This window comes from Pogoniulus pusillus, chromosome 10 (assembly GCF_015220805.1).
Source record: "Pogoniulus pusillus isolate bPogPus1 chromosome 10, bPogPus1.pri, whole genome shotgun sequence".
Lineage (NCBI taxonomy): Eukaryota > Metazoa > Chordata > Aves > Piciformes > Lybiidae > Pogoniulus > Pogoniulus pusillus.
The window spans coordinates 47,139-63,916 of record NC_087273.1 but is presented as its reverse complement, the minus strand read 5'-3'; the positions used below and the strand labels follow the sequence as shown (position 1 = coordinate 63,916).

At 41.5% G+C, this 16,778-nt stretch overlaps 1 protein-coding gene across 1 annotated transcript in view; it reads right to left on the bottom strand.

Moving 5' to 3' along the window:
* The window catches only part of LRBA (LPS responsive beige-like anchor protein), a 370,336-nt gene that overhangs the window by 332,111 nt on the left and 21,447 nt on the right, over positions 1-16,778 (bottom strand). Inside the window, 8 exon segments of the mRNA XM_064149442.1 lie at positions 665-862; positions 1,802-1,948; positions 2,237-2,356; positions 3,507-3,633; positions 3,717-3,838; positions 6,126-6,221; positions 8,247-8,347; positions 8,481-8,712. Coding sequence (XP_064005512.1) covers positions 665-862; positions 1,802-1,948; positions 2,237-2,356; positions 3,507-3,633; positions 3,717-3,838; positions 6,126-6,221; positions 8,247-8,347; positions 8,481-8,712 — 1,143 coding nt within the window.

Below are 16,778 nucleotides of genomic sequence, written 5' to 3'. Positions count from 1 at the left end.
CTAAGTCTTATTAATAGAGAAACTCTAGAATGTAACACATTAAAAGCCCCTGACAGATTAAAACATTAAGGTGATGAAGGCAAAGGTATTGTATTAACAGGGCAAAGGACAGGAGATAGCTAAAATCAGTAGGGGAACAAACATGTCAGAAATGAGGAAGAAGTTGTGGGGTTTTTAAAGATTACAGAGTCTTTCCAACACTGACATTGTTTAGGATGTAGCTTTGATAAAATAAACTTTTTTTCTGAGGATTGTTAGAGCAGAGTAGATTAAGATTAGACCTCAGGAAGAATGGTAGTGAGAGAGTGGAACAGGTTGCCCAGAAATTGTGGGTGCCTTATCTCTAGTAGTGTTAAGGACCAAACTGAATGAGGCTTTGAGCAACCTGGTCTAGTGGAAGGCGTCCCTGCCCATGGCAGGAGAGGTGGAATCAGATGACCTTTAGAGATAGATCACTTCCTCCTCAAGTCATTCTATCACTCTATGATCCACATTAATTCAAGAACCAGTGGAGGTAGCAGTGGGGACAACCCAAAAAAAACCCAAACTTGTCAAAAATCAAACTCTTGTCCTTAATCTTGTCAAAATTTCCATGAAACTTGATTCCAAGGATTTATAATATGGAAATAATTAGTCTCCTCCAAATGTAACAGTGTTGAATTACCTGCAGCATGAGGGCGTGTGGTGAGTGAACAAAAATCGACGTGTTATCCTTAGGAGATGACTCTAGACACAGCTGTGCATCTGTAGCCCTTGGATTGTACATAAAAGCAATAGCACTGGAGAGTTTGCCATCATAGAGCAACAATTTGTGATGTTCAGCAAGGAAGAGATCGCTTTCTGCCTTGAATTTGAATGTTCCCTGGATTGGGGTGCAGGGTTGAAAAAGGGAAAAAGAAGGAAAAAAAACAAACAAGCAAGAAACCCCGATTACACACACTGAGAAAATGGATCGGAACACAACTACTGCCCCAAAATGACTCCAACATTGCTCCTCCAACACAGCAATACCTCAGAGAGGCACCTCTTAAGAACACAGACTTAAAGCCTACTTTGCAGTTAGAACTGATGAAATTTTTTCTGACCCCTGACATAGCAGTGGGATTTTGAGCTCTGGGTGAGTGCTTGGACTTGATGATCTCAAAGGTATCTTCCAGCCCCAACAGTTCTGTGATTCTAAGAGTGACGTTGCCAGAATGGTTAGGCACAAGAAACACGTCAGCCAGGAAGCAGACTAAGAGTCAGCAATGTTCACTCAAAAGAAATTAATAATTGAGAAGCAGACAGAATAGGAACCATCTTTTAAAATGTATGTTTGCACAGCTGCTAGGGAATCAGTCTTGTAATTAGTACCCCTCAGGCAATGACAAAACAGATGATAAATCACTGCAACAAAACTAATCCTCAGCACAAACATCACACACTAAAAAAAGCCTGATAAGCACAAACACCTCTGAAGCTATATTTCATACTTGAACTAGTTTTCAGCCTCAATGGAGAAGCAAATTCAGACAGAGGTAATAGCAATGTTCTCCTACTTCCAATCACCAACACAGAAATTTTGACAAGTAAACAGAAACACGAATTTATTTTTAATAAGAAATAACTGAATTAATGCTTACTTGTAGTTTACGAGGCAAAACAAAGGGCTATAGAAGAAACATGAAGACTTTAATAAAAAGGATCACACCTTAAGAATATTTTTAGGACAACAGAGAGATGTCTTAACAGTCATAAAGCCTGACATCAAGAGTCTTACCACAATTAAACTTTGAGAACTTTACAGTCCATGATAAGATACCTTGTATCCCAGACCAAGCTGATAGATGGCAAAGATCTGAGCAGCATTAAGAGCCTCACTGAAAAGGTAAACAGATGTCATCTGCCCACAGAATACTCGGTTGGCATCTGCTGTTTCTGAAGAACCCAGGAAACATTTGTCAAATGTCTGGAAGTGAAAAGAAGCCAGGAACAGGCTTTAATCCATGCTACACGAGCAAATTACAGCAAGAATGTACATATCAGGGAATATTATTTTTACATTTGAGGATCTCAGCAGAAACAAGTTTTTAAGTTCCAAGAAGCAGAAAAGTAGAATCTATTTGTCCATTTAAAACTTAATTTTATTTCAACATTTAAAAAAAATATATAAAAGTAGGGAGGTTTATTAATCAACTGGCAAAGAATATCTATTGAACCCAACCCATCAAGATGTTAGCATCCATGGTTTACTTACATCACTGGTGTTGACAAACCATGTTATTTCTCCGTAAGAGGCCAGTTCTCCATTCACATAGCATCGAAGCTCACTGTTCTTCCAGCGGTTGTAGATGTGCACTATAGTAACCATATACCACTGAGAGATGAGAAAACCATTGAGACAAGCTACTTTAAGTGTCTGTAGAGTTAAGGACTGAAGTGGGGCACAGCAGAACAAATCCAGCCATTTATATGAATCAAAAAATAAAACTAAATCTTTAAGTCAAAAAGATTAAGTTGTTGGTGATTTTTCTTGCACAGTGGAGTCAAAGTACACTATGTTTATGATAAGAGATGATGTCTGTGATAAATAGAATCATCATGCCAACGCTGAACAAAATTCATACTGAAACCACTGTATAAGTTAAGTTTTAATTTGGGTTACTCTTAACATGATGGACTACTGTAAATGTCATCCCAAACAGCAAGGATGGCTCCAGACTTTCCAAGGCTGCGCATGTCAAATTATCACAAACAGAATCTGTATTTACAGGAAGAGGCTGATAAGAAATTCCTGAGGAGGTCTGCTCTCCCATGAAATATCTACACCAGTTGTTCCCAAAACATGGACAGCATATCTATCTGAAAAAGCAAACATTTTCAACATAGTATAACACTACTTATTAGGCAAGCAAGCCTTGATTAGTAATAATAAAATCAATTCTCATGTTTAATAAGATCCATAGAATAAAGCAGCAAATGCAAGGAGAGTGCTTTCTGGACACAAATGAAGATAAAGCATAACACGCCTTCAAAAAGGAATCGTGTTTCTGCCACACGTAAGAAGGTCAAATTCCTGCCAATGGTCCTAGCCTGATTAAGAAAGAAAATATGGGAAATGTCAGATAGTAATCATGCTTTCTTGGCTGTTCACATCGAGTAAGTAATGGTAAAGGAAAAGAACGTCTACAGGTGGGAGAAAATACAATATAAATAGAGATTTTAAAATCCATGAGCCTTGTAAAGTTTCAAGCTGTATATATTTACTCAGGGTTCTCAGAGACTTCAAGACAGTCTCACGAATTCCTAGAATCTGTGAGACACTGCATTTTATAGCTCTTCTTTATACATGTTCTAAGTAAAACCGAAAAGAATTAAGAATTCAGAGCACAGATTTGTCTTGCTCATGCCAGTGTAGCTGTTGTTACAAAAACAAGCCTCATCAATAAGTACAACTAATACTCCCCCTTAGGCTATGCTTTTGAATTCATGAAAGCTGTTTAAAGGGTTTTACTAGTTTTACTTACCTTTTGTGGCTTGAAATCAAATTTTACACAGTGCTGGAAACCTTTTCCCTTTGATTTTATGGACGTTACAATCAAGCAGCCTCCAACGAAGTGAGCAGAATAACCTAGTCCTTTGTTTGTTCGAAAACTAGCCAGTAAGAACAAAAATGATCAAGATGGGAGCAGAAATCAGAGACCCACCAATAGAAACTGAACATTGGAAATACTCACCAATATAAGTAAGGCTTATCCTTATCCACATTGATATTATTTACAGGATCCATTCTTAGCCAAGTGTGAAAAGTAAACCCATTCTGATATGGCCACTTGGCTATAGGAGGTAAGGCAATAGCCTAAAGAAAGGAAATTACTTCTGTAGAAAGATCAGTATCTCAGTAGTAAGGGTATACAGCTTAAGATACACACTACACATGTATACTGACAGATATACACTACAAATTTGTACAGCTTTGCTACACTAATATGTAGCTTAACTTCTGTGCTTTTTGTACTTGCTTGTTAAAGTATTTAATTAGTTTCAACATTTTAAAAGTGATCTTTATACCTCAAAGATTATTAAAATGGAAGTGTAGGTTACTGTAATCAGTGGATTTTTTACAGCATAAAAACTTCTCAACATGAAAGTCCAAGTTGATTTGGTTTTGTGGTAACCTGAGAGAACAGATTTATAAACTTATTTTCACATACTGTTGGTATTCAGGAAGACAACCGATTATGGAAAGGAGCCAACCACAGCAAGATAATCAGAATACATTTCACATAACAGATTGTCTTCTGTCTCAAAACTCACATTGAGTTATGGAATTGTTTCTGTTGGAAAAGACCTCTGAGATCATTTGGCCCATTGAAAATCTAGGTAACCCTCCAGTGAGAATATGGCAGACTTAAAAAGGTCCTTAAAAGAAAGGTAACCCAATCCAAACAGGTTACCTAGGAAGGTGTGGTAGAGGCCCCATCTATGGAGATACTCAAGGTGAGGCTCGACAGGGCTCTGGACAACTTGATTTAGTTGAGGATGTCCCTGCTTACTGAAGAGGGGGTTGGGACTAAATGACCTTTGAAGGTCCCTTCCAAGCCAGAACACTGTCATTCTCTGAATGCCCATCACCCAAAACCTTCGTACCAAAAGCTATATTTACATTACCTCCATAGCAAGTTACAAACTGTGTGGCAGGCCCCTTTGTTTCAAGCAGCTGGGGTTTGTTGTAGATGTCTTTACTTCACTTGGCTGGGTTTTTTCTAACATTACTATTTGCACTGTTTTGCTGCACAGATTTGTAATGCACACTTCAACTAAGACTGCCATTGCCTCTGATCAAATGTGCTCTCTAGATGATCAATGGCAATGAACAAAAACACTTCAAAGAACCTGAGTGTCACCAGGCTCCTTATTATGCTCCCATGCTCCACTCAGCTATCCCTGTCAAAACAAAATGCTATAAATCCTTCTCTGTACCATCTAACTAATCAAGTCTGCAAACTTTCAGACCAGCTTTGAGGAACTGGGAGCACTATTATGTCGTTTAACTCATAATGGATCTTGGAGTAATTATATTAAATGTTTAATTTTAATGCTTCATTAAAATATACAAGAATATTTATATTAAGGCTGTTGAGGCACCCCAAGATCACACATAGGTCAAGTTTTCAACACAACTGTTGGAAGTTAAATACAAAAACAGCATATCAGTAGCCAGAAGGCACAAAAACCTGCCAAGTTCTGTAGCTTGTGATAAACTCAAAACTGCAGAAGCAGTTTTTCTAGCATTCTGTGTTTTTCAGACTCAAGTTTTCACTCCAAAAATATTCATTATGTTGTCAAGTTGGTGAAATTTAATCTCAAGCCACCAAGGCAAAACTGGAGTGATTTGATAAATCTTATTCAAATCCTACTGTGAATTAAGCATGAAATGTTGAACATACTATTTCATCCTTGATGATCTTAAAATGTCTTTCCTCAATGATCTCAAAGGTCTTTTTGCAACCAAAATACCTCTAAGTTCTATGATTTTGGGAGAAAAAGGGTTGACATACTTAAATTCCTACAGAAGACTGCACAGCATTTTCCAACTACAGACCTGATGTCAAATTCTTTTTTCCGAATCTCTTTTGCTCATGAAGGTAGTTGCTGTGTGATCTCCCTGTCCTTATCTCCACCCACCAGCCTTTTGTTGTATTTTCTCTGTCCAATTCAGCTGGGGAGGAGTGACAATGCATCTTCATGGGCAACCGGTGTCCAGCCAGTGCCAACTCCTCACAAAGCCACTCTCACACATAGTAGAAACCAATACAAGCACCATTCCCACAGAAACATGGGACAGGAAAGAAGGCAGATACCCTTTGTAATGAAGATTTAACTGAATCAGCCTGAAAAACACCCAGAAAAAAAATCAAACCCCCAACCTTAATTTATATCTGTTCTTTATGAAACAGTATTTGTCCTTCTCTAGAGATAATGCAGATTTATTATCAGCATGATTTATTTCTGCATCGTGTAGGTGTCAGGCAGAGAAAAGAACTCTACATCTATGACAGTGACAGATGAGACAAAGAAAGACCACAAATGAACATAACCAATAGCTGCAATGAAGAAAAAAAACACTGAAAATATCTACATACTGCAGCACTTTTTCCAGGGAAGTTGAAGAAGGCATCAGGTCCATACTTCTGAGGCATGTGTCTTAACACAGACAATAGCTTTCCAGCATGCGGCGGCTGGTGAAGAGAATTATGATGCTTGTAAATAAACATAACTCTAAGAAAAGACTACAGACACCAAAAATTAATTTTGACACAGTTCAAACCTTTGCACATGGTTGAGTAAATACTCTGCCAAGGCATCTCATACTTCCAATAAGCAACATTAACACAAAGTCCTGGATAATTTAACATATTAAGCATAGATGTGCTGAAATGTAATTAATTGGGTAACTAAATTAAGGACTAATTGGATAACTAAATTAAGGACTTAAAGACCAGAGCGAGCTACAGAACATTAACTGATCCAGAATAAAACGTATCTAGGAAAAAAACAAATGCAAACAAGTTTTCAGTTACAGCAGTTCTGGATTGTGGCTGCATGAAATTGGGGCCAGCACAAGGGAGTTGGGAAACACCTAGCAAAAGGGAGAGGGAGGATCAGCAGACAGGACTGTTTTCATGAAGACTTCAGTGTTTCTGGACACACATATTCCTTTGTGTAAGGCCACCGAGAAAGACTCAAGTATCAAGGGCAGTTCGGAGCACCTCAGAATAGTTGTCACCACCACTATAACTCTGCTGATTTTGCTGTAATACTCAGCAACTCAAAATCAAATATGTGAGCTCACAGCACAACTACAGCAAAGACTGGTCATAGAGACAGGACAATTTTCTGTTTCTTTTACCACTTCCTAACTTTCCAGTAGCTCCCTTCTTATTAAACCACAATTTTACACTTAAGATCTCTCCCCCTAAACATGTCCTTTTCCCCATCTTGCAAGCAGCCCCTCCCAGAAAACCGAACACTGCGTGATCCCTTTCGAGTATTTCAAACATAGCAAAACTATAAACAAACAGAACAGTGCTTCCTGAAGCAATAAACACTGAGGAGATACCCAAAACTGCTTAGATGCCTTCAGCACTGCAGAATTGTGTTGTAGCCAAGTACTTAATCTTTTTTTCAGTTTTACGGAGGTGTGTAACTTCTTAGCAATGCAACTGTGACATTTTTTTCTCTTCCTTCCCTCCCTATTTAGCCTTTAATAAAGAAGGGAAATTAAATGCAAACAGCAGAGAGACAGGAAATGAAAAAAAGTTAATGTTACAGAGATAACATGAATTCACTTATCCTTAAATATACTCTGTATTCTTCAATGATTCAGTTTATACCCTCTCAAGCTTTGAGCCTTTGTATTTGGGCAACACCCTCAGAAGTCACTTATTAAAACAAGTCTTTTAAAATTTGCTGTACTCTTTGTTAATAGTGACTTTAAGATTTTAAGCCAAGAGACACTGTGATGTATTTTCTCTGCACTAGATAGAGCATTTAGATATAAGAGGAGCTGCACTAAAATTCAAAGTAGGTAAAACTGTTGTGATAATCGTTCCCAATCTCAACAAAACAATTTTGGGTCAAAGGAAATTTACCTAGGGGCCTCTATAACATACACATTCTTAGTTTAGGGGAGGAGCGTCTCAACAGGGAAAGCAGACCCTCTCCTCCCCTCTCTAGTTTCTGTAGGAGCAGGACCAAACACCTGATGGCATTTTGCATCTCCAGCTTATTCCATTTCAAATTCTGCCACAAGTTCTCACCTCCCTAACTAGATAACTTTTGTCAGGTGAAGAGCAATATGCAAATAGGAACACACTGAACTGCCTGTGTAGATATGTTTATTTCTTTCTTTCATCTTAAGGAAGAACTTAATTTTTTTTTCCTTCAGTTTTGCATAACTGGAATTACAAAAATAAAATCAGAAGGATAAAAGCAATTGCTTAGAGTCACCAAATTACTCCTAGCTGTTTAAAGAAGCCCATTCTGTCCCTAGATCCAGAGGGAAAAATAATTTTATCACTATTCTACTCTCTGTATTTTAACTACTTGCAAGTAAAATGACTGATTTATATACTACCAGAAAGCATCCTTTATTTCTTGGTACATTTAAAAGTTAGGTTATCAAACAGCCTTCAGACTCGTGAGCATTAGGAAAAATCTGAAGAACACTACAAAAACAGTTTCAGTTTTGTGTTTTCTTTTACCCATCTCCCTTTTTCTCCTTGAAGCTTGCTGAAGAATAGCTTTAGCTCTCGAACTGTCAAGTTATAGCTTGCCAACACACCCAGCATATCCACCAAGAGATCTGGAAAGACAAAGAAGAGCAACCAAATTGCTTAATAAAATGCAACATCAAGTTGCCACCCCTTAACAAATGTGTCTCTGAGACTTCACATAAAAGCAATGCAGTTTGAGTCACACAGAGAGTGCAGTGGTACCTGCAATCATGCTGTCAGCTCTATCGATCCTCTGGAGCACTTGCTCAACAAGCCCAACTTCTGTGCAAGCCTGTAGATTGCGGATGCTCTTCTTCAAGATGGCTGTAAACATGCTCCACACCTCAGCCTGGCAGGTGATGTCGCACTTATCCAGCAGCTCAACCATGCAGGAGATGCCCTCTGCTTCTTGGATGATAAAGTTCATTTCCAGGTCAAAGGGACCCCCCACAAGCTTTTGGACAAAAGATTAGAGACTTTTAAGACAAGCATTTCAAAACACCATTCCATGTTTAAAATTATCCGTTCTGCCAGAAGAAAGCTATCAAATATAGAATCACAGAATGCATCCTATTGGAAGGATCCTTCAAAGGCCATCTTGCAGTGAGCAGGGGCATCACTAGATCAGTTGCTCAGGGGCCCCATCAAGCTTGACCTTGAATGTCTCCAGGGATGAGGACTCCACTATCTCTCTGGGCAACCTGTCCAGGATTTCACCACCCTCATTGTAAAGAACTTCCTCCTAATGTCCAATCTAAATCTACCCTGCTCTAGTTTCAAACCCCTGCCCCTCATCCTATCACTTCCAAGCAGTCCTTCCCCAACCTTCCTGTAGGCCCTCTTCAAATATTGAAATGAAGTTCTAAGGTCTTCTTAGAGCCATCTCTTCTCCAGGCTGAAAAACTCCAACTCTCTCAGCATGTCTTCATAGGAGAGGTGATCCAGCCCTATGATCATTTTCTCAGGCATCCTCTGGTCCCACTCCAGCAGGTCTATGTCCTTCTTGTGTTGAGGACTCCAGAACTGAACACAGTACCCCAGGTAAAGTCTCACTAGAGCAAGGTGGCATAATCACTTCCCTCCACCTGCTGGCTGCACTTCTTTTGATGCAGCCCAGGATGCAATTTGCCTTCTGGTCTGCAAGTGCACATTACTGGCACCATCCATGGGTACCCCCCAATCCTTTCCTGCAGGGCTGCACTCCAACTCATCATTTCCTAGCTTGTACTAATAACAAGGATTGCCCCAAGCCAAAAGTAGGACCTTGCACTTCACCTTACTGAACTTCATGAGGTTCATGTGGGCCCATTGGGTAACCCAAAAGGCACAGTGAGGCCGGTATCAACACACAAAGCCTTATTCTTCTTCTGCATCAAGTTCTGTTCAGTACCTTCAACAAATAATGGCTCCAACAGTTTCTCTCAGCTAGCTGAAGATAACCTTCCCCGATGGAACAGAATGCCTGCTCTTTATTAACTACTGACATGACCAGACATCCTCCTCACATGTCTAAATCTCATCACTTTGAAGAAGCAATCTTTGGTCTTCTGGGCCTAAATCAGTAATGTCAAGCACCAGAAATGGCAGATAAAGTTACTCTTTTTATGACAGAATAAACAATGACTTGTGGCAGCAATTTCTAAATAGTAATTTATACTTTTCCACCCTTTCCCCTCTTGGTCATAAAAAAATAATTGTACTATTTACTATCAGATGCTTCCCTAATATATAAGGAAATCAGAGGAACTGAACAGGGAAACTTGCTATAGAGCAGCTAGGAATATAATTCAACTCAAACAAACTTATCAAGTCATTATCATTCTCCAAGCCTTAGGTTTCTCCTTCCATAAGATGAAGCAGAGGCCTTCCTCAAGAGAAGTATGGCAGAAATCAAGGAAGAAAGCTGAGCAGACTGGATTCACGCCAAACTATCACAAACACGTGCAAAAGAGAGAAGCACACCCCCTTTATAAACACCCTGAACATGGAATCACAGAATGCATCAGGCCAAGAGGGACTCTCAAAGGTCACCCAGTCCATGCAGTAAGCAGGGCCTTCTCCAACTAGACCAGGCTGCTCAAGGCCTTATCATGTTTGGTCTTGAATGAACTAAACATATGAAAATGTAAAAATACATAGCCAGCGTCCCACTTGATTTTACATCCTGTTTATCATCCTCTTCCAAAACTGAGATACCCCTCAAGAAGCTAATCACTTTCTTACTGTCAAGGCAGAAAACAAAACAAATGCTGCATTCTATGTTTGTATCAGATGGAACAGCTGAAGGTTAAATCCTAGCCACAAAACACTTGCTAATTCTTGCAAAGAAATGCAACTCTTACAGCATTTGGCTTTAAGTAGCAACCAACCATCAATTATCATACCAAAACCATACAGGGCAACTCTAAGTGACCTTACCTTCACCCTATAATCTACACCACTAATCTTTCATTTTTGGCTAGATACACTAGTATCAGTAATCACCCATCCAGGAAGCTGTCAAATGAGGTTTCCAATCTAATCTGCAAAGATAAGCATTTCAGAAAGCAGCTTCTAGAAATATTATGCTATGGTAGGAATAATTACAATTTTAACATTGCCTTCAAGGGAAGTGAGCACAAAAGCAGAGACAGAGAACAGCAACAGAGCAAAGACATGGCACAGCTGATGTATGTATGTATGCACACCCATCAGATACATACAAGCACACACATATCCCACAGTATTTCACATTAACCCTTTCTAAATGGTGATTTGAAAACTGATCAACCTTCAAAACACAAATTTGTTTCCAATGACAGGGACCATAATCCAGGTCCATGCATTGGCTAGTTATTATCTGAGCTACAGTAATGGCTGTGCACAGCAAAATGTAATCTTCCCAAATGTCACCGTAAGTTATGAATATCTGAGCAGCTTAATGCACCTTACTAGCCATGAAGTGTGAGAATGTAATCTTATTACCTTTTTTATGGTTGTATTTTTTTGAATAATGTAGCCTTTGAACTGATGTATAGTCTTGCCTTGCACTTTAGCATGATTTGGTCTCCTGTGTCACGCAGGACATTTTTCAAAATTCCCCAATTCGACGTATTTTCAGCCCTACACCAAGACGCATAAACAATCTTTATAGCAGCCTACAGGGTGGCAAAACATTTGCTTTCTACAGCACGTAAGTAGAAGCTCACAGGAATGGTTTTAAAGTGCAGCATTCAAAATATTCAAATACATTCTCACAAATTTTCTATTTTTTTGCCAGTTATATTTCCCTGAAAAAAAAAAAAAAAGGCAAGGCCAACTAAGCCAATGGCTCAAGCCTTTAGGTAAAATGTTTCTGCATTTAGCTCATTTAGAACAGAGAGAACACAGCGATTTTTAACACAAAACCAGAGAATGTGATTTGTATTCTCTTCTCCTTGAGAACCACACTATGGAGAAGTCACAGAATGACAGAACTGACCTCTACAATCATTGAACCCAACCACCAACACAATACCACCATAGCCACTAAACCATGTCTCAAAGTGCCACGTCCCCATGCTTCTTGAATACCTCTAAGGGACCGAGAATGCATCACCTCCCTGGGAACCCTGTTCCAATGCCTGACCACTCCTTCCCTTAAAAGAAATAAATTATAATATATAAACCTCCCTTGGCACAATTTCAGGCCTGTTGTGGAGCAGGAATTAACGTGGCTAAGCCAGGAATATATACATAAAAATAGAACTATTTTATTTTCCTGAAACCCCGGGCCCAAGACTATACACAGAAATTAATTTCGTTTAATTAGCAGACTGGGTTTGGTTAAGACCTTACAAGGATACCATAGATAAATTTGGCTATTTTAGAAGTCAGGCTAAACTTTCCCAGTGTCAGTCAGGCTGAGCAGAAAGTCACTACTCAGGTGAGCCAGGCTGGCTGAAAGGGCGGTCCAGATGCTGTCAGCTCTCTCTTTCAAAGGACATCCGAGGCTCGTTACGCCATTAGGCTTGCACAAAGGGCACTTACGATGGGGAGCGGTCCAAAGCAGGGAGGGTCCTGTCCCACAGGAGCTTGTCCTTGGCTGCGCCAGGGGACTCCGTCTGCAGGAACTACCCAGGCGGGGAAGCACTGCGAGGCGGGCAGCACCCCAAGGCGGGCAGCACCCCAACGTTTACTCCTTTCCTAGGCAGAGGGTCGTTGGCTGTGCGCTTCCCGCCCGGGCAGCGCTAATCAGCAGCGCGACCGCTGCGCGGGGCACCGCTCGTGGAACCGCTCGTGCGGACAGAGGGTCGTTAGCAACGCCTGGGCGGGAAGCGCACAGCCAATCAGCAGCGCGACCGCAGCGCGGGGCACGGCTCGTGCGGACAGAGGGTCGTCAGCAACGCCTGGGCGGGAAGCGCACAGCCAATCAGCAGCGCGACCGCAGCGCGGGGCACCGCTCGTGCGGACAGAGGGTCGTTAGCAACGCCTGGGCGGGAAGCGCACAGCCAATCAGCAGCGCGACTGCAGCGCGGGGCACCGCTCGTGCGGACAGAGGGTCGTTGGCTGTGCCTGGGCGGGAAGCGCACAGCCAATCAGCAGCGCGGGCACTGACCCGGGCACCGCTCGTGCGGACAGAGGGTCGTTGGCTGTGCCTGGGCGGGAAGCGCACAGCCAATCAGCAGCGCGACCGCTGCGCGGGGCACCGCTCGTGGCGGCAGGGCCCTTTGCTCCCCCTCACGCCTGCAGGGCAGCAGGGAACAGCTTTCTTGCGCCGTCCTCTCCCATGCACACCACGGAGGGAGCGGAGTTTCGGGGCATCCAGGACAAGGCCATTTCCTCTCATTTCATTAACTGATACTAGGGAGAACAGACCAACCCCCACCACACTCCAACATCCTTTCAGGGACTCAGAGCGCAATGAAGTCTCCACTCGGCCCCCCGACTACACAACCCCAGCTCCCTCAGCTGCTCCTCCCCAGACCTGTGCTCCAGATCCTTCATCATCTCCACCGCCCTTCTCTGGACCTGCTCCAGCAACAAAATGTCCTTCTTTGAGTGAGGGGCTCCAAACTGAACACAGTAGCACTAATTTTAAGTATTAAATATCATAACATCACTTCTAAATGGAAACACAGACACCAAATCAAAAAACACAAAACACCCCTTTGCAATGAAACTGTCATCTAACATAAAATAGGAGAAGTGATCCAAGCCATAAGAGACAGTCTAGTCCTTGGGTGAGCAACTACCAAACCACAGAATGCAGAAAAGAGCTCAGAATAAACACAATCAATCTCCACTTTCCTGAAAGATGATGACCCAGATTACAACTCTAATTTAAAGTCATTTTTCCCAGTGACACATACAAGCTTTTGAAATATTTTATAAGTAAAATCTAAGGAAAAGCATTTCAATGAACTGCAAGAGAGGGAACAAAAAAATAAAGTCCAAGACCACAATCAGTCTTTCTCCTGGTATAGGCAACTTCACTTCCACAGAACTTCTTTATCCTTCTGGTTATCAGATATAGGCATCAAGACAAGTGTACTCGCTTTGTTCCTTAAAGGCAGGATGGAAGAATGGTTAGCCAAACTGTGGCCTACCTTTTCCTGAAGAGGCTGAGTTTGTAATCTCAGAATTGTTTGTTAAGTATGTCCAAAACAGTAAGTATGGACAATGCCTGTCCAATGGAGAATGTCCACCCCATGAAGCAAAACAAAACCCACAGTCAAAACAGCAGAGGTAGCACATCAAGGGTGAGGATTCTGTCCCTCTGCTCTGCTGAGATCCCACCTGGAGTACTGCATTCAGCCCTGGAGCCCCCAGCACAAGAAGCACATGGAACTGTTCGAACAAGTCCAGAGGAGGCCATGAAGATGATGCATGAGGCTGGAGCACCTCTACTGTGAAGAGAGTAAGAGGTGGTCTTGCCCATGGCAGGGGCATTGGAACTAGATAATCTTTTAAGGTCCCTTTCCAACCCAACTCATTCCAGGAAAGAGCAAACAGCTAATTCTTGAGCAGAAAACCACTAACATTTCCTGCTGATATTTGAGTCTGAAGTCACCAGTTTCTGTCCCAGCTGACACTATCCAATACTGCAACAAAATACTCATTTCCCCTGCTGTCCAAGTGAAATAGTGTGGCAACAAAATGAGAAGTACATTTTCTTCTTAGCTGCTTTATCTCCTGTGGCCAAGTTCCTAACAAAGCCTACACCTTCAATTACCTAGCAGATAAGAAAGGTCCACTTTGAAGGAAGCATTTCAATAGCGGCATTGGACGGCAGTACTGCACCCTTACCCATCTTGATGCTTTCACCTGGTTCTGGTCAATACTCTTGGTAACAATGGGCAAAGTCAGATCGTTCCAGAAAAAAATATTCCCATTGCTTTCCCTCATAATGCTGGAACATGAATGTTCAGTAAGAACATAAAATCTCTTCAAGTCTCTTTCTCATTTGGAAAACTGCCTGCAAGTAAATTTAACAAGCACCCACAAGGTGTTAAGAGCCTGCTGCTGCCAAATAATGTTGCCTTTGAAACCATTAGTGCACCGTTACACATTTTTGAAGCAGTGTCTCAGCGTGGTAGAATTTGCCTTCTCCTCCAGACAGCTTTGTATTAGCAGCTTACACCTCTGTGCCATCACAACGAAGAAGAAAGCTGGATTTCCAGGAGACTGGAATGCATAAGAGTTCAAACTAGCAGAAATGCATTTAAGAATTATTTAGTATACATTTACATATTTCCAGAGTGGCCAGAGAGCTGCCCAGTAGAGAAAGACCTGGGAGTTGCTGATTGAGAGCTGGCCAAAGATGGGCCAGTGTGTGCCCAGGCCAACAGCACCCTGGCCTGGATTAGCACTAGTTTGACCAGTAGGACCAGGACAGGGATTCTGCACTGAGGAGGCCACATCCTGAGTCCAGGGTTCAGTTCTGGGGCACTCATTATAAAAAAACACATTGAGGTGCTCGTTGCTCTCTACAACTCCCTGAAAGGAGGTTGGAGCCAGGTGGGTGCTGGTCTCTTCTCCCTGGTAACAAGTGTAGGAGGAGAGGAAATGGCCTCAAGTTGTACTAGGTATCGTTCAGGCTGGATATGAGAAGAAACTTCTCCACTGAAAGGATTCTGAAAGACTGGTACAGGTTCCCCAGGGAGGTGGTTGAATCCCCAGCACTAGAGGTTTTTCAAAGAAGCAGAGTTGTGGTTTAGTATGTGGTGCTATTTGGCAGAGTTAGAGAATGGTTGGACTTGACCCAATCGTTTACATGAAACCAGAGTTCCTTTGCTTCACAACAAGGAAGGAACACGACTCACCCAATGCACAGAGGAAAGAGTACCAAGAATCTCCTCTCCAGTTAATCTGAGGCATAACACATTTCAGTGAAACTTTCCCAAGAAAGGGCACTGAGCTCTGTCCGCAGAGACATTCAAATTACTCTCTCAGCCAAAATAACAAACATAAAAAAACCCACACTTGTCCAGGTAGGTACACATCTGAAGCATTCTTACGGTGGTGACATGTACTTAGGAATTTCTCTTTCCCAATGGAAGGTGGAAAGAAAAAAGAGAACAGTTGAAAAGATAATTATGGGCTATCAATGATGCTGCACTTACCCTAGCTACTAATCTTACAAGCGTTTTCACAGCTATTTAGATCACTAATACAATTAGTTAAATTTGTAGTGTGCAGTTGAAGCCTCAGTGTGAGTAGAGCCATGCAAAACAGAGTTAGATCTACAAAGCATCATGAAACATGAGTGGGCTGGCACTGTGATTTTCAAATTTTATCCATTTGAGGGTTTAATCTGCTTCAGAAAAAGCTTTTCCAATAAAAAAAGAAAGAAACTCAATCTCCATCTTGTAATGGGAACAATACCAGTTTTAAGCAAAATTATTAGCAAAGTTATATTTTCATCCCACAAATATAACAACAACACCAACAAATCCCACCACACAAACCCCAAACAAAACCAAAAACCTGTACATTTGTTTTATCAGTCTGGATATCTCATAACACCTGGGACTCAAAACAACCCCCATGCTTGTACTCAGAACTGTGTCAGCACTCTATATGACCACACACTGGGCTTCTGCCTTCCCTTATGGGAATTCAACAACAGATTTCAAAGATTAAACACCAAGACAAGTCCAATATTAGGAATTTCATCCTGGTCCCACTCTTCACTGACCCACCAAGAGATGGGATTGCTGACAGAAGAAAGATGTCATGACACCAAGCACAGGTATTAGGAACCCAGGGATCCACATCCTGACACAGAATTGCCTGGATTGGACAAGATTTTTAAGACCATTGAGTCCAATCATTAGCCTAACACTGTCCCTAAGAACTATGTTTCTTTAACACCTTCAGAGAGGGTGACTCCATCACCTCCCTAGGCAGCCTACTCCAATGCCTAAGAACTCTCTCAGTAAAGAAACTCACAACAAAACCCAAACTAAACTTCCCTTGGTGCAACTTGAGGCCATTTCCTCTTGTCTTATCACCTGTTATTTGGCTGAACAGACCGACCCCCACATCTCTACAACCTCC